This window comes from Pithys albifrons, chromosome 2, assembly GCF_047495875.1.
Source record: "Pithys albifrons albifrons isolate INPA30051 chromosome 2, PitAlb_v1, whole genome shotgun sequence".
NCBI lineage: Eukaryota > Metazoa > Chordata > Aves > Passeriformes > Thamnophilidae > Pithys > Pithys albifrons.
This window is the reverse complement of record NC_092459.1, coordinates 46,221,168-46,240,044: the sequence shown is the minus strand read 5'-3', so window position 1 is coordinate 46,240,044 and position 18,877 is coordinate 46,221,168. Positions and strand designations below refer to the sequence as shown.

The 18,877-nt window shown below is 41.5% G+C and overlaps 2 protein-coding genes across 2 annotated transcripts in view; both read right to left on the bottom strand.

The window, feature by feature from the left end:
* Positions 1 to 91: 91 nt before the first annotated feature.
* MFSD4B (major facilitator superfamily domain containing 4B) lies at positions 92 to 11,135 on the bottom strand. The gene is made up of 4 exons (XM_071548916.1): positions 10,953 to 11,135; positions 10,691 to 10,859; positions 7,738 to 7,854; positions 92 to 5,261 (listed from the first exon to the last, which is right to left on the bottom strand). The coding sequence occupies exons 1-4, from the start codon at positions 11,118 to 11,120 to the stop codon at positions 4,006 to 4,008; spliced, it is 1,710 nt and encodes a 569-aa protein (XP_071405017.1). The 5' UTR covers positions 11,121 to 11,135; the 3' UTR covers positions 92 to 4,005.
* A 2,094-nt stretch (positions 11,136 to 13,229) lies between these two features.
* Positions 13,230 to 18,877, bottom strand: part of SLC16A10 (solute carrier family 16 member 10) — a 70,930-nt gene continuing 65,282 nt past the window's right edge. The window contains exon 6 of the mRNA XM_071548915.1: positions 13,230 to 18,825. Within this exon, the coding sequence (XP_071405016.1) occupies positions 18,590 to 18,825 (236 nt within the window). The 3' untranslated portion in view covers positions 13,230 to 18,589. The remainder of the gene's footprint in view (positions 18,826 to 18,877) is intronic.

Sequence of the window (18,877 nt, the reverse complement as noted above, 5' to 3'; positions counted from 1 at the left end):
TTGTTAGATGCCTCCCCCGAACCAGAAGATAGACATTTCCAGTTTTCCATTAGTCAAAACAGGACTAAGTTTTAAATTTAGAAGTCCACAGTAGCTTTGAAAAATAGACCAAAACTTTATTTATGTCAAGGAACCTGAGTGCCTTCTCCAGATAGGAATTTATTACAGTCAAGACACAAGTCAGTCTATTAACTTTCACATTATACAGTACACTGTAAAACCCACACCAAGCAGAATCAAAACTATTAAATATACAATGAAACATACACAGATTGCAATGCACTTGTATGCAAAGTAGCTACAAAAATAAACCATCAAGGCATAAAACTTTGCCTGCTCTTGCATTCAAGCATTGGTCATGTACAGAATAAAAGTGCAAATGCCAGGAGGGTGATTGCTTGCAGTACAGTCCAGTACTTGGCAGTGCTGTGGGCATAAATAAAGTATTAAATGACACTTAACTGCAAGAGGTTACCTTTCACACTGGAGCAGAGTGCTCATCTTCAACCCATTCTTAGTTTTATGGACAAAAATAAGATTCTTACCAAATTCAGATATCTAATCCATGGATCAGCTCTTGTCTTCAACAGAGAGATGACTTTCTAGCATAAGCGGGGCAATAATAACATAATACAGTTTGCTTCAAGTAATTTCAACCCCTAGCATGTAAGTACTTGAGCTTTCTGGAGGACCTGTAACTTAAAAGGCACTGTAAATAGATCTGCACTGTAAACAGATCCTCACTAACTATATGCCATGAAGCAATTCACTTCGGAAGGATATTTAAACATGTGAAAACTCACTGTCTGAAAACAAGCCTTGAGGAACACCAAAATCCAGGAACAGGGAAAGCTGACTTGAACATCAAGGGTGCCTAGAACTGCTGTGAGCTGGATTCATCGTTGGAAATGTCCTAGAACTTATTTCAGACTTAAGTTGTTTCAAACACTTCATTCTCATTCAAAGGCAGCCCCTGCTATTAAAAGCAGGCTGGTTAGGGGATAAGGAGAACCCTTTCTGTCAGTGTATCCCAGTTTGAGACCAGAATTAAGACACTGAAGGCTCTGAGTCCTCGCTAAGATGACTAACTTTAGATGTCATTCAGACAAAGGCCTGCAGGCATTACTAGGACATGATACCATTCAAGATAATTCTGCAAGTTCCACTGTCTTACAGCCATTACTTTTCGGATGCTTTATTCTTGGGAAAAGGTTGCTCTTACCTTGGCATTCCAGCTCCATTCCTACTACACAGGCCTCCAGATTTTGAAGGGCGAAATGGGAATGAATTCAAGTTAGTCACACAGGAATTAATACAGGCAGTTAAAAAATATATTTGTTTTGTGCAATATTTTTACGTTTGTTGGTCAGAAACACAAATAAGTGTGTGTATATATACACAGTAGATAAAACTTCAAAGATGTTACAGTGTATTTCCCAATGTGGCTTTGATTTAATTTTTTGGGGTTTTTAATACTTGATTATGCAAGACATGTAAACTATCCCTGAGAACAATCTTACATGCAGGACATTCCACTCTGGAATTTCATCAAAAATTAATGTATGAATTGGGGATATTTAAAATCTTCCTGGTTGCCTGGTGTATTTCTTTAAATAATTTTCTTCTAGTAACAAGACCTCAGGTGTGGGGAAACTTTGCTACATTGACATCAAGGCAGGTGAAACCCATGGATTGCAGCTACAGGGGAGAGCTGCCAACACAGCAGTGTCCTCATCTTTCATTGTGTGTCCTGCACTTTCTCCCTCCCCATCCACCAGCAGGATTTGTCCTCCCTGTCAGCTCACACCCCCTACTTTCCACACACACAGAGCAGTTCCTGCAGTGTGCAGGAGGAAAAATGGGAAAAGGAAAAAGGATTGAAATGCAGGCTGTGGCTGCATTTATTCCAGCCACTCCTGCTCTCTCTGCCTTCCACACTGCTTGTTACCACAGCAAACCAACTGAGCACACAAGGCCACACCGACTTGCTCCTGTCACCTCTACCTAGAACAGGGCTCAACCTGACATTTAAACGCATTTACCATTACTGTATGCAAAGAAGAGAACCCTTGTGCCTCAGGTGAAATAAGGCCTCATTTTAAAGTGCAGGTTCATGCATTGTAATGTCAAAAATGCCACAGAAGGCATCTGGCAAAAGCACAATGGCATTTAAGTGCTGACAGCAGAGAGAAGGGGAGACCCTGCCAAGATGCAAACTAAAAAACAGTCATTTTCACTGCAAGTTGATTCCAGCTGCTTAGTAACTTCTCAAAAGAAAGGAAAAAGCCATGCAATTCTAGGTTGCAGTCTTGGAGGACAAGAGAGGGAGCAAAAACAGACCTGAAATACAGGCAACATCTAAGGTTCTGTGCTATGTTACACCTAGATCTTTTGTTAGTAAATTAATCATCTTAGCAAGAAAAATACTAATAAAAGTGCAAAGTTAAAAAAACAAATATGAAAACATTCTGATCACACAGCCTTAAAAAATACCAACAGCCAACATATTTGGAGTTTCAAGTCGATAAATGCCAAGGTTACTGTTGAAAGGCAGGTCATTGGTTGCTATTGTTTTTTTTTCCTCTTACAAGGGCTCACTGGTGTGACTGCTCCTGCCCAGGACTTCCTGTTTAGCAGCAGTGAACTTAGACATATCTCTGCCAATTCATCCCCCAAGAAACTCAGATGGCACCAATCCAGCTGGCCAGGGGCAAGTGGTCATACAGTACAATCAGAGAGGATTGTCTCATTGATAATTCCCTCTCCTTCTAAAATTTTCATTTTAACACATTACTATGTGAAAGTCTTGGCAGAGGAAACCAGAGAAGTTGTTATAACCTTAATTTAAACTGGCTTCAAAAAACCACATCCCTATGCCAATACCATATATTAAGTAATCTCTTCTAGCTGTAGGGAGCCAAGATGGAGAGGAACTTCTTACAAGGGCGTGTAGTGACAGGACAAGAAGGAATGGATTCAAACTAAAAGAGAAGGTTTCAGTTAGATATTAGGAAAAAATGCCTTACTATGAGGGTGGTGAGGCACTGGAACTGGTTGCCCAGAGAAGTTGTGAATGCCCCATCCCTGAAGTGTTCAAGGCCAGGTTGGATGGAACTCTGAGCAACCTGGTCTAGTGAAGGTGTCCCTGCCCATGGCAGGGAGATTGAAACTAAATGATCTTTAGGGTCCCTTCCAAACCAAACCATTCTATGATTCTGATCATTTTATCATCTTCTACATACATTTGGTGATTTCAGTGATAGTGCCATTAATTAAAATCGCAAATACTTTAGATTGTTTAATTTGTCACTGCTGTTCAGTAAGTCAGAGTTGTGCATTAGAACAGATTTACAATATAACGCATTTTGTGCTTCTTCCCATAAACTGCTTTTAAGTGACCCAAAGGCATGGTTCCACTCCTAAGAAAAAATTTCTAACTTTTTCTTGTCTTATGGATAGAACCAGAAATGTATAGTTTGGCTAAAGGTTATTTGATTTACTACCACTGGGCATCACCTGAAATTTAAATTGATTCCCTGATCACACACAACTTTCAAATGCAATAGAAACATTCCTCTTTCACAAAGTAAGTTAAGCATCACAGATAACATATCTCTCTCTTCTCTCATGAAAACATTTTGTGATAAAGCACCTTGGACCTGCACTTTTCACCCACCCCAAAAAACTAAATAGTCTGAGCAGTCCCCTTCTTTTCCAGTTATCACAGCATATCTTACTTGGATGCATGCCCCACATATAGAAAACATCTCAGCATTTTAACAGTTTTGGCATGGCCTATACATTTATCATGTTACCCCACTCACATCACTGAGGGCCTGCCCCACTCCAAGACACATTGCTGCAGTCTGAAAACAAGAGAGAAGAAAGGGCTGAGCAAATGAACACACTGAGCTCTGCACCACTATGAAAGGATTCCCAAACCACTTTACAACAGCTACAATTCAATTGCATTTCCCTTTTAAAAAAAGACAGTCAGCTTTGAGTTTAATCATTCTTTTCCCAGTCAACAGTCCCATTTTGTCTCTGAGGGGAGCCACCAGCAACCACTGGAGAATTGCCCAATACATCATCCAGATGGGGCTGAAGAGAGACTTGGGCTGGAGAGTTCTCTGATCTCTTATGGGAGCTGTTTGTCAGAGAATTTTTCAGCTTGTCATTCATTTCTATTACCTCAAAGTCTGCTTCGTTCCACTCTCTCCCATCCTGCTCATCCTCCTCATCCTCTTCATCCTCAGTAAGCCTTGAGTTTGACAGCAAAGCTTTCCGGGTCTCAGTGTCACTCACTTCTTTCAAGTTATTCTCACGGGGAGAGGTGGCCAACTTGTACATCACTGGGAAGAGTATGACTGTCATTGCAGAAGACAGAAAGGCAGCATACATAATCACAGGAATGTGGTGGAACCTGCCCTGGAGATACCCCACCACGGCAGGGATGCACATCTCGCCCAGCGCGGCACCGATGACAAACAGAGAAGCCGATTTTCCTTCCACGACCGTGTACTGTTCTACCCAGGAAATGCCACTGGGGAAGACAGTAGCCATTGATGCTCCATACACTGCAGTTCCCACCCACAGCAAGGCTCGGTAATGTGCAAAGAAGGCCAAGGCGAAAGAGGAGACAGCAGAGGCCGAGAGGCTCAGCGTGATCATGGTGCCAGGGTACAAGAAGGCAGCACCAAATATTGCCACTCCTCTGCAAGTGGCAAATGTACCCCAGAACACAGAATTCAAAGCAGCTGCTTCATTTTCTTTCATCTCAGCAAAGACCATTGCATAAGTAAATACGTAAGAGCCGTAAGTGACCTCTGCTCCCACATAGAAAAGGAAGAACGTGAACAGAAGACCAATTAGAGCCCAGTGGTGTTTGGCAAGCTTGCCCTTCTCCAGAGACGTCTTTGATTTGTCATCTCGATCTGAGCTGCCCTTTGCATACAAAACAAAAAGGAAGAGGGAAACTAAGAAAAGGTAGGTCCCTATCACAACATAGGACCACAAAAAGTCTTCCTCAAGATGGTCTTGCAGTGCTGGTACAGCTGATGCAGCTGATGCTGTCGGCACAGACTTCAGGTCAGACTGGTTTGTCTTTTCAGTCACTGGAATTTCTTCGGTTTCAGAGCCTCCCAAGGCCATTTTAGCCAGGATCGGAGCCACAAATGCACCGACAGCAAAACTGAAGTGTAAGGCCTGCATGTGTGGCCCAGCCTCTGCTCCCCAGGTGTTCAGTGCCAGCACATTTCCACCTGCAGATTGGAGAGAGGAGCATTCAGTCCTTTGAGTTTCAAAGACAAAAAAAGACAAAGCAAATCATAACCTATATTACAAATTCAATGTGAAATAACACCAGATTTAGCAAATACAATGTGCAAAACAGTAGTTAGCTGAAATTCTGCCTTAAGTCCATGTGATTACTTGATCTTTAGGACAGTAAGTCAAAACCAAAAGCCACACAGTGGCTTAATCCAGCAACAATGTAAAGCCACAATTAGGCCAGGGAGGTTTAGATGGGATATTAGGAAAAATTTCTTCACAGAAAGGGTTGTCAAGCATTGGAATAGGCTGCCCAGGAAAGTGGTTGAGTCACCATCCCTGGAGGCATTTAAAAGACACATAGATGTGGCATTAGGGACATGGTTTAGTGCTGGATGTGGCAGTGCTGGGTTAACAGTTGGACTTGATGACCTTAGAGGTCTTTTCCAGACTAAACAACTGATTCTCTGGCTCTAATTACCCTACTTGACAATAGAAAGCATTTTTCAGTCTTTTTTAAAAGAAAAATTTAACCACTTCTCATTTCTTTAAGTATTAAAAGCAACAATGCACAATGCTAAGAATCAGAGGCCCCATTAAACAACATCCCAGGAAACAACATGAATCACTTGCTTCTGATGGGCTGGACTACCCCAGCTGCGTTCAAATGACTTTCCAGAAGCAGAAGGGTTTACATCAATATTGCTGCAAAGATGAAATTAGAATACCTTCAGATCAACCATAATGCTAAAAAACAAGATCCCAGAGAGATGTTTAGAAGTAGTCCCTCAGACAGATACAAGAAAACAAGAACAGTAATCAAATTCTTGTGCTGCAGTACAGCAGCCCTTATCACTGAGCACAAACACTCTTCGAAATTAATTCAGTTAGTTATGCTTTACTTCCTTGATCTTACTTTCTTCTGCTACTCCTTATCAGGCTGGGCAGACTCCTTGCCTCTTAGATCTGACTTCCAAGCAATACGTCCATCCACTGAAGGTGTTTTTACCATTATCCAACAAGATTTTCCCATATGCAGAATTGTTAAACCAAGTGCTGTGTGTAATGATCCTACCCGAGGCAGCAAATACACCGCAGCACTCAGGTTATTTACCATGGCCTGTGCCACACAAAATCATCTTTTCACTACTGGATCCTGTACCATGCTCTTTTAAATCTTCCTAGAGCTCCCTGAAAGCCCCAGAATTACGGCAGACGGTGCACATGTACAGCCATCATTCCTCTGTGTTGCCCAGCAGCCGAGCCACCAAAACCAGGCCATGGCTGGGATGCTTCCACAGCTGTTTGCATGGATTGGCTAATCCATGAGCCAGCTCTTTCTCAGAAAGGAATCTGACCTGAACATGGTCAAGGGGATCCAGGAGTACCTTGCTGGGTGGTAAGCATCCATAGGCTCCCTCAGTCAGCAGCTGCTGGGACATCACTGGACAGTGCTGGGTGAGTGGCCGCCTGTTTCAGCTTCACCACCACATTGTACAGCAATGCCGGAACACTCCACTGCTGATGTATTTTCAGTTGTTTCCTAATCTCCACATGCAAGTATGACAGCATTTCCCAGACGTCTCCAGGTGTGCCCAGGTCTCTTGCCATGTCCTTGCCTCCTGATGCAAACTGCCTGCTAAAGTCAGCCATCCCTACCTCACGCTTTCTAAGCTGTACCCAATGAACTTAGTTCTGCGCAAGTTTATTTTTCATACCTTCAGTAGAACTGGCCTTCCTAAACACACCTGCAGACATTTGCCCTGCAACTTCACTGGCACCTCTTAGAATCATAGAATCATTCAGGATGGAAAAGACCTCTAAGTTCATCTTCCTCCAACAAGGAACCGCTACTTAAAAACTGGTTTTGAACAAAAGTGTTTTGTTTTTTTTTCCCCCAGGCTATTTGCAGTATGCACATGCCATTGACTTACAACTGGGGGGGACAGAGCAAATTTGTGTTCCCAGCCATCTAAGCAAGGCTAACCAAGGGTGGAAAACATTCCATAATTCAGGGTGCCATGGTGCTGTGAGCTATGGCAGTGAATTCCTGCTGTGAATTCCCAACTTGTGCCTAGCCAGCTTTAGGTAGGCAACTCTCCAAACAGCAGCTGTGAAAATCTCAAACACAGGGGCTTGCTCAGGATTAACTACCTAATGCTAACAAACCGTACCCTGAGCAGCTCCTGTAGATGAAAACACTGCTTAAAGAGTACAGGGCACTTCCTTTATGCCTGCAATGGCCCACTGAAATGCACATTGATCACTCCATGCCCAAGCCCCTTAAAGGAAGGGCTGTCACAGACACCCAGACACTGGAAGCCTCAGGACCAGATTAATCCAAGAATCCCAGCCAGGTAAAACAGCTCCCCTCTTTTAATTCAAGATGTGTCACAGGAAAAAAACAGCAACCATTTTGATATGCCTAAAGTTTACGATTATTTTGGTGAAGAAACTTCAAACGCTTACCTGTGTCCAGAACTCCCATGGAACCTCCAATAACTGACATCAACACAGTTAACAGGACAGAGTCCTTACACCAGGGTATCCCATAAAGACCAACCGTTGTTGCAACCATGGATAACGCTGGTAAGGTTAAAAAACAAAACAAAACCCTCACAGTTTCCATTTGAACTACACAGAAGACCAAGAAATACAAATACACTCATAATTATTAAAGTTACAGATAATCCTAATAAGTGATGAAACTTAAATACCTCAATGCATGGTTAGCAGTAACAGATAGAAAGTTCAACAGATCATTTTTCATTGGAAAAAAGGGACTTCATCAGGATATAAACAGTGTGTGACAAACCTGCTAAAGCAAAGGGAGTAGTAGCAGCTGCTGCTAGGACACTAAGAAGTCTTCTGCAAGCTTCTTCTACAAATGCTACTTTACCGCAAAATCAGGATCAAGTTTGCCCTTTGAGAACTATATAGCATTTAATTTGGCTCCATTTTAAAAGAACACAAATCACAAAACTCTTGAAATTCTATAAAGTAGTTGCATCTTGGCCACCAAGCGACCTCCATATAATGATGCTGACTTTCATTTATTTTCTGTTCCCGCATAGGGATGTATTCCAAGGGACTTCTGGAGTTTTAAGAGATAGAACTACAAAATTTCTCATTATAAATTTAACAGCAATTCACTAACTGTGTTGGTTTTGCCATTATTGTCTCCACTTAAAAACATGCCATTCCAAAACCTATTTTTTAGCAGATGAAAATTATTACCATCTGGAAGAAAGTTCAGCAGTCAAGCCCAATGTTTATAATTACCTTCATAAAATCATCTGCAACTAATATCTTGAATATACAGTATTATGTTTTTAGAAGCCTTGTGCCAGTTCAGATGTCTCTGTTATTTTTCAAATCAATGTCTGATCATAGATGTGGCAGATATTAAAAAGATCAATGGGGACTGCTGTAATTAAGAACTTAGGTTAATTCCAAACAAAAACAAGAACAATAAATACCCAGAACCCTAAAGTCCTAGCAAGACACTTGGAATACATGCCTCCAGATATTTTTAAAGGTTTGCATGCTGACCAGCATGAAGCAAACCCTAGAGATGGGGTGTATCAAGTACAGCTTCTCAGGTGCCCCACTCAGGGCTGAAAAGTAACTTTTCAGCAGGTGCTCAGTTGCCCTTTTCAGCTTCATGCCTGAAGATTGCCACTTAAAAGCATCCTTGACAAAGATAGACTATGTCTTCAGTTTTTCTCTGTACTGTATCAGAGTTCCAGCAGTTGAAAGATGGGAAATAAAACTACACAAGCCAAAATCTCTTACAGGCTGCCCTCCGATGACAAAAACTGAGAGCAGGTTTAAATTGTGGTCTTGCCATAGCACTACCAAATTGGAAAGGATGAGCAGTTATTTTCCAAGCATTGTTGACAGACAGCTATGCTGCATGACACCTCAGAAAAAAAGTAAATACTAGTCTATTTTAAGTTAACATGCACTCCCACAGGTGTATTGATTCCATTATGGAATGTAAAGTCTTAAACGTGAGATGCAGACAACTCTGACCTTGTCAGATGCACAAGAAGGAGACTAAAGGAAATCCACTTTGCAGGTGTTCTGGAGAAGACAGATAAAGGACAGGGAGGAGACTGGATATAGGCATCTTAGAATAAGAGCAAATAAGAACTGATCCATGAAAACGAAGACAAGAAGAGAGAGGGGTAAGAAAGAAGAGACAAACAGACATTATATGACATGACTGCTCTTTACAGGAGACAGGCACATGGGAATACAAAGAAACTTAGTTCAGCCACTTAGCAATGGAAAAAGGGATCTTCTCGTATTCTCTGAATACACCCTGTGATTATAACATGGTTCTCAAGGAAAACACGGTTCTGTTGGAACTTCACTGAATAAAATAGAAGGAAAAGAGCCAGCCCTGGCATATGGTCTAATTCCTAATTTACACCATCCAGGCACACACCAACATTACTGGACTCAAAAGAAAGAAAGGCAGGGCTTTCACAATTTCAGGTGTGCTCTGAGAATCTCTACCAGAATGAGACACTAACACAACTCTAAAAGGAGCCCCTCATTTCTGGATGATTCTGAGTGTAGCTTTTGGCACCTTGATGGCCAAGCAGCTTCGCTCTGCCAGGACAAGGCTGGTCCTGTGCTCCTATAGGAGCAAGCTTCCACACGTCCAGAAACTGTTAAGATCCTCAGCTGTGGTTCCTACAGTTTAAATGTTTCCACCATCACAGGCAGTATTTAATACTTTCCACTTTAAATAAGTTCTAATTTGGCTAAGGCACTCGAGTCAAAATCTCCAAACTTTTTATCCAGCACACGAAGATGATCATGTCTGATGAGCATTAAGGGAAGGGTTTTAGGAACCTCTCCCCACAAAACTGTGCCTCAGCGTGCCTGCTGGAGGTTTCGACTGTGTGCTCGACAGCCAAAACAACACTTCCCGCTTTGCTGTATGTTTTGTGGAGCAGCACTATCGAAGCCTGTACGTTTCAACAGGATCTACACTAAGCAATTACTTGATACAAACTAAGGAAAGTCCAACCACACTTTTCCAGTCCAAACCAAAGGCACCTCTCGGTCATTCCAAACAGATCTTATCCATTCAAGCCCAGCTCCCGCCGCTGATGTGCCCCGCGGCCCCACCAGCCGGCAGTGCTGCTGCAGTGCCCGAGCACACGCCGTGTCAGGGATCCATCCAGCAGGGCAGGATACGGCGACAGGGAGCCACAGCACAAGTGCCGGGATTTACTGGGAGCAGCACCACGTGCCGAGGGGATTTATGGAAGGAAGCGCCACGTGCCACGCGCTCCCCTTCCCACGGCTCGGGAAAGGGGACACCTCTCCCTCTCGGGCTGCTGAGGAGAAGCCCAGGTCGCCCCGAACAGCCTCGGACGGGGCGATTCCCGCGGAGGGCACTCACCCAGCAGCAGACTGGCGTTCATGCAGTCGAAGAGCACCCCGCCGACCACCGACCCGCCCAGGTAGCCCAGAGATCGGCCCACAAAGATGTAGTAGATGTCGCTGACGTTCTTGCCGACATTGGCGGCCAGGTTGGGAAAGGTGGGACCCAGCACTGCGATGCTCATCCCCTGCAGGGCAGAGTTCGGGGTCACCTCTGCCGGGCGGGGAAGGGGCTGCCCACCCCCACCCCGCGCTCCCTCTTCCCGAGGAAACTCACTCACCAGCCCTAGGAACGCCGCGCATAGCGCCGCGGTGATGCACCAGCGCAGCGCCGCTCCGGCCCCGCCGCAGCTGCCCCGCCCGCCCCTCGCCCGCCCCGCCGCTGCCTCCTCCTCCTCCTCCGCCGCGGCCACGAACGGGACGTGCATCTCCCGGTCGGAGTCGGCCATGGCTCCCCGCGCCGCCTGCGAGGGCCCCTCCGGGCCCGGGGAACGCGGCCCCGCCCCGCGCACGGCGGCGGGAGGAGCTGCGGGAGCGCCGCGCTCGGCCCGGGATGGGCACGGAGATGGGCATGGAGGTGGCGGCGCCTCTGCCACCGCCGCTGCGGCCCCCTCGGAACGCTGCTCTGCCTGCAGCACCGACATTCCCGGGCCGTTTACACTCCACTTCGCTCCCTGCACACTGCTGCAGCCTTATCCACACCGCTGCCACGCGAGGGAGGGGCTCATTAGTGAAAAGTGCCCCTATAAACCAGGAAATATTTATTAATTTAATCTCTGTTATCACGAAACTCGTAGTGCAATTGACCTTTCAAACAACAGAGTATAAAAGGTCTTTATCTGCTACAGTGTCTGTGTAAGGTCATGCTGATAAAGCTTCTCAAGACACAGAGCTGCTAGGTCTCCTCTGAAAAAGTATTAAAACATTCCTAACAGTAAGAGTATCAAGTGTTGTATGTATGGCCAGGCTTCTCCAACGCAGATTTGGGCAGGGCTCTCCCCACGTGGGTGTGCCCTTCCAGCCTGCGCAGTGGATTTTTTAGGTGAGGCACAGCGTGCACAGAACTGGCCCCACCGTTTCAGTCCTGAGGTCCATCTGCCACGGCCGAGCGAGCATGGACACAGGGGAGTCCTCGGGACTGTCACAGCACCCGGTGCTAACCGGGGCTGACCCTGCTGAGCATCCGAGATGTGACGGGATGGGATGGCAGGGAGGCATTGAACTGCCAAGGGATGGTCCCACTGAGACTGAAACTCAGGTCCTTGGGATTTTGAGTCTGGAGTGCTTTCCTTTACACCAAGGGACCACCCATATCAAGTATTAAAACATTCCTAATAGTAAAAGTATCAAGTATTAAAACTCTGTAAATTCCCACCACTCACCCAGAGCAGCTCATGGGCCGTGCAACATGTTTTGTTTCATTCTCCCGATCTGGGACAGAGGTGCTGCTCTCTGTAAGAAAGGCTCTAATTTTCAGCAAAGTTCATATGTTTAAGCCTCACAAACAGCTCAAAGATAATTCCAAAGTGGCTTGTTTTGTTCTGTAAGTTGTTCATAACAAATATGAATATAACAGCGCATGGAGAGTGTAGCAACCAGTTCCTGTTTCTCCTGGCGCTGGCAAGCATGTTGCAAGTACACTCCTGTTCCAGGCAGCCTGGGGGAATTTATGCATTAAAAAAATTCAGCTGCTACAAGTAATAGTGAGAGATAACATTTAAAGCTGGATGGTTCATAGCAATGTCAATAATTTTGCAAGAGTGCAAAGTCTTAACTACGAGCTATCTGCAGAACACTGAGCTTCTGTTCATAGGTCCAGCTGTACAGAGAAATCCAGATAAAATAATTTCAAGTATGAAATATCAGTGTTTATTTTCTGAAAGTCATACAAGTCAAACTGCATTTCTAGATTTTAGTATTTTGCCTTGTTATAAAAACAGCTTCCTGGAAAAGGTACAGCAGCAGTTGAAATGTATTCCCTAGGCCTGTCCTCACTTTTCTTTTACACACTTAAAAAGAAGCTTTGTCCCTCAAGAGTGTACAAATGGCAACAGCACCCAGGCTCTTATAAAGGTTTCAGGCATCTTTTTCAAATTTTAATTCAAATTGAACTACAAGCATTTTGAAGAATAATCCCAGGTGGAAAGGGGAAATTTCCTCCATATCATGAGATGTTTATTAAAGAAAATTAAATATTTGGCCCTACTACAAAGGAAAAGTGAATGAATTCCTGAGATTTACTGGAGCTGTCAATGAGGAAACACTCCATGCTTCACACTGCCAAGGTAAATCAAAATGAAATTGGTAGCAGGCCAGTAAATGATCAAAGGTCCTACTGAATTACATTGGCAGTTCATGAAGCAAAAATGAAAAAGAAAAAAAATAAAAATCAGAATTCTTTTAAAGCACCATTCAAGCTTATTCTACCACAGTTTTTATCTCCCTCCCTCAATTTTACTTCTGCCTTTTGTGAATGTATCTGTTTCTGTAAATTTGATATTAAACCTCAGAATAGAAAACGAAGAATATAAATTTTACAGAAAGAACCAACTCAGTAGTTTAGGTTTATAAATAATTAGCATTAAAATGGATTTCCAGTACAATCAGAATAAAATAGGTAGCACCATCTATTAATGCAGGAGCAAATGTAATGCAAATATTTCAGTCAGACTGCAGCAGTAATAAAAGATGTAAAGGCAAAAGTCTGCAGACAAGATTCAATAATTAGCAGAACATAACATAAAATTTTTAAAATGAAAAGCTTTACACAAGAATAAGATTTAAATGATGCATGCAGTAACAAATGGGGCACTTGAGAACTACCATCTTTATTCTGAATAAATTTGAGGCTGATCACAGTTACTTTAGCACCATGAAAAACATTAGACATTCATTTCTTACCCTTTTAACAATGCAGAACATGAAAAGAATGTATTTAAGGCTAGCAAAACATATATCCTTTAATATCAAAAACAACATACAAAATATGATGTCTATAAAGATACTTAAACATGTCAGTGTTATCAATATTAGCAAACATTTTGGTATAAAATCACTCTAATCTTAACATATGCAGTTCCAAAACATTACAATTGTTGACACAATATATATAGACTAAAAGGCATACTGAACATATGCCAAAGTTTACATGGCTAGAAACTCACTGGCTGGCTGGAACTGTAATGGTGCTGTGCTTGTCAACAGTGAGACACAATGAAAAGAATTCTTTTTTTCCTCAGCCATCTCTCACATCCCAGTGCTACACCTCCTCTAGTTAAACTCAGAATGTTTGTGTATGGCCTGGTCAAAATACATTGTATTTATATATATGCATACACACACACTCCATAGCAGAGGGTTATTTTTGGCCAAATCTTGAAGATGCCAGTTTCTGTAACACTTGCAGCTCTGCAAAGGGGAATGTGGGCCCTGACAAGGCCCCAGCTCTGCTCCCTGCTCAGAGCCACTGTATGAGCTCCAGAGGCAGGAGCTGCCCCATGCCAGCACAGGGAGAGCCCAGCAGCTTAAGCTAACCCAGACAGATGATCCTAAGGAGAGTAGCACTGATTCCCATCCTGACATACTCCCTTGGGGGCTGCAAGGAAGTATCTCCTGTCCCTTTGGTATGTACCACCTGATGTAGAGAACATTCTTTACAATGGCAGTGTCCATTTTTTACACCACAAACCTGTGATCAAAACATTCACCTAGGATATGTGAGAGCTGCCTTCAGCACTCCTGGGAGAGATACAATCACACCTCCCACTTCACCAAAACTTGCCTGGTCTACAAGGCTATGGCTACTCAAAGTTTGAATGAAGGAAAGGCTGGAGAAGTACTATCCATATCCAGTATGGTGTGCATCAGTTTGATAATCCAGTGTCTCTGAAGGGAAGAGGGGAATGTATATGCCCAAACATTGTACATAAAGGGCCAAAGGAGAAAAATGTCAGTTGTCTACCTCTGATACCAAATATACCCTGAAGAACAGCCACAGAATGGCTATAGCATCTTTGAGCTAAGGGAGCAATTTTCAAGGGCAATAAATGGCCTCTGAAAATAAATTTAGAAAAATAATTTAAATGTTAATGCTGAACAGAAGATGGTCTGCATAAAAGAAATTCAACTATGTTAGAATTTGAAGTCTTGGTTTGAGACTTGTGCAGGTCTTCTAATGTACCCAGAGCAAATCCAACAGTACTTTCCTTATTAATTAATCATTGAATATTGTCATATAATGCAATGACATCTGAAGAGTTTTTATTATTTCAGACTCTTTGCTGAACAGCTATGTTAAGATTTACAAGGATCACAGACATACTGAAGATATCTCAGCCAGACAAAAAGCCAATCAAACCTTGCTCAAAATTAGCCTTGGTTTCAAGGTCTGGTGTATTAAATTATAGCATTCAGTATGACTGGAAATTTGACACCACCATTTGAAGTGAACCTCTCTTGACCCAATTTCCTCTGAAGCTCACCCTGAGAGAACATTCAATGGAAAAAAGATGATTACTGTCTTTATAGGATGAGAGAACAACATCTATGGAAACTAACTGTTCTTAAGAGAGCTATTCATCAGAATAACTTAAGGGTTTTCTTGAATTAAGCTATCATTTTAATTTTAGAATCTACCCACCAACAAGATTAAATCTGACATAAGTTGGGTCATCAAAATATAAGTACAGGAGGTTCCAGTGAACAGGTTACAAATGAATTGTTACAAAAATTTATTTATAGTTATTCAATCAGAATAAAACAAAATACTCAGTTTTTTCTCTCCTAGTTTTCAGAATTGCAACCATTTCAACAATATTCAATCTTTTTTTTTAATAAATGTAATAAATAGCTGCTATTTGTTTTGAGCTCTTGTTTTGGTTTGGGTTGGGATTTGTTTGGGTTTTTTAAAGGGAGACAGCTAACCTCATTTTTTCAAACCTCAGGGCACATAGAATCCAGTGTATCACTCAATAAGTTCCTCAGTGGTTGGTTACCCTCACCACCAACCACCTGAACTTTTTTTTCCATTTTAACTACATCTTATCTAGCTTTAGGACACAAACTCTTTATGCTTCTGTCCAAAAAAAAAAAAAAAAAAAAAGAGCATTTTCTATTGGACCTTTCCCCCATAGCATCTTGTATCTAACAGAACTCTTATGCATTAACTTACTTTATCCTCTCTAAAAAGCCTTTTCAATATTAGCATTTTTCCAAAACAAGCACTGGTATCAGAAATAGGTTCATTATTCCAACATCATCACACCATCATATCTTCCTTATCCCTAACTCTGCTTCCCTCTTCTCTAACATCCCACTCACTAGCTGGTTTTGACATAGTAATCAGTCCTAAACAGTTATTCACTCATTGTACTCTCCTCCTTGAGTCATTGGTTTGTTGGAATTTTTTGGTTTGTTTTTTTTTTTATCATTGCTGTCCTTCATATATGTGAGCATCATTTACATTTTTAGTTACTCAAATATGAGAGTTTGGATTTTTATTTTTAAAGGGCAAGGCATTAATTAATCCATGCTATTGTTATATCATTTCTGTGTCATTTCTAGAACTTAACAACAATTACTTTACACACTTTCCTAGGTAATTTATAGAGATACAGAGCAGCAAGTCAGGATGATGCCAAAATTACATAAAGGTATCTGGTCACAATCACTTCAAATTACACCAGTGATAAGCAGCAGCTTTATTTTTGGTTTAAAACTCAATATTAAAATACATGAAATGCAAGATCTGTGATGAACATTAATATAGGAAAGAGGAGACTTTTACCACACTTACTCAACACCACCTTTTGCACTGCCCAATTGGAAAATAATACTGAATAACATGTTTGTGGTGTTTCTGTGGAACAAGAGCAGCATCAACTGTTAATATCACTTTTGTAACAAAGGCAGCATTTCATAGTAATTTCCATTAACAATACTATGCATCTTTTAATGAAATTTTTTAGAAGTACTTATGACTTGCTGAAGCACAAGTCCCAGTGAACACAAAGGGACCTCTGTTTTCCAGACCGGTTTAAGGGTTTTTTCCCCACCTCCAAGTCCCTCCCTATACACCTCTAACATTTTAAGATTCAAATATTCATATCTCACTCATGTAAAGTAGGGATAGAAATTCTGCAATATGAAAAAGGGTTTGAGGTTTCGTCTGTAATAATTAAGGTTCTCCGTGTATTACATTTAAAGAACTAGATTGCTAGTTGTAAACATTCAATGCAATAGTATTGCTGGTTTGTATCACAAATGTACGTAGGTTATCTGAGCAATTTACTACAACACAGAAGAAAGAAAAATAATGAAAATAGAAGACATAGTAAAGGTTATAATTTTAAAAAACCAGTATGCCTCCATAGTGTTTGTAAAGAACAAGTACTGTTAACTAATTCAGAAAATTCTCTTAAATACACATTTTGTCCAGATCACATTTAGCTTACTCTTTGCTATGACAGTTCTAAACAAGGAAACAACAATTATTGATAGTGAATGGAGCTGAAAAAAGAATGATTAACTATTCCAGTGATCTATCACTACAGATCTATTCCATAGATTGCTGATCTATCTCCACAAATAAGCATTGTGCTTAGAAGTGTTTTCTGATAAACTGAAAAGCAGCATTTTCATCTCAAAGTATTATGCTTTTAAATATTTTTCAGAACAAGAAGTTTTCAGAAATACCTGCTTGACAAACAGCACATAATACTTAAGAATCCATAAGCAATGGAGCCATATGTTTAGGATGTTAACCACGAAATAGGACATGCAAAGACATTTCTTTATATTTGAATAAAATATGGAGCTATAGCCTACAGGTAATTGAACACAGCTATACAGAGCTGTAATAAACCTGCATGTTCACTTAGTGCAAAAATCTTTAATTTATGAACAACCTGGTCTGATCTCAGAGCTGATCCTCAGATCCTTCTGTAAATTTCCACCTCAAAAATGACTTGGTATTGCACTTAGAATATATCCTTTAAAGCTGTCTTGTTTTCAAGAATAAAAAAAGGAAAACCTAACAAGTACAACAAAATAATTTGAAATCTATTCTAATTCACAATACTGCTCCAAATAATTAGTAAGTACAGTTTCAAAACTACCCACTGCTCTGAGGTTTGGCTGAAAAAAGTTATACACATACACCTTAATAGTATTGCCTTCACTAAATAAAAAAATCTATCATTCAGCAGCTTTATTTCTGAACATGTTCACACTCAGAGCTTGGTTTGCACATATTCAAAACCTGAGCCCATTAAGAATTTCATCCTTAATGTTCTTTGTTTGGGCTGCTGTGAAAGGTGAATGCAAACACAAGCGAGTGTTTTGGCAAACTGAACAGGCTGGGGTATTTAGAGTAATAAAACAGGTGTTTAATAATGTAACTTTCTAATGAAAAAAATTCAGCAAGAGTTTAGAGAATCACAAAGATGCATATCCACATTCATGATGTAGAATTATAAAAGACTGTAAACAGCATGAGAAACTTCAAATAACAAATCAATCATAAAAGCTACTACACTTCTCAGTATAAACACCCGTGAGTGTGCCTGCATTGGGTGGGCCAGAGATGTCATTGACGAATCCTGGGTCAGTGAACCAAAAACAGCTTTCACATTTCCCAGAATCAGTTCTGATGGATTAGAAAAATATTCTCTTCACACACAGAATCTCTATGCACATACACACTAAAGCTACAAAACTTGAAATACCTTGAAAATGTGGCTTGAAATCAAATTCAATGACTCATCATAAAAGTTCAATGGTATAAAAGATTCTTATAGCAGTTTTGCAATTTGAGCAATAGTTCAAGACTTCTTCAGTGTCATATAATATCTTCAACCAAAAAGTAGAAATCTAGCTTCAGTAGAAGGTTGGGATGGCAGAGGGAGGAGGAAAAAAAGCATCAAATGCCAGATTCCAGTTCTCCACTTGGCTTTTCTGTTGTGTTTGATACCACAGTGCTTTCATTTTCCAGCATTTTCTCAGTAGTTTCTCCATCAACAGGTTTTGCTCTTTCTTTTAACTTCTGCCGTTCATGGACCCAGGGGATGCAACACAAAATAGCTCCACCAATGAGGGGAGGGACTCCAGCCAGGTAAAATGCCACATCATAGGTGCCCAGCTTATCACGCAGCAAGCCTGGAAAGACATAACCAATAAATAATGGGGCCTCAGGAGCCTACAAAAAACA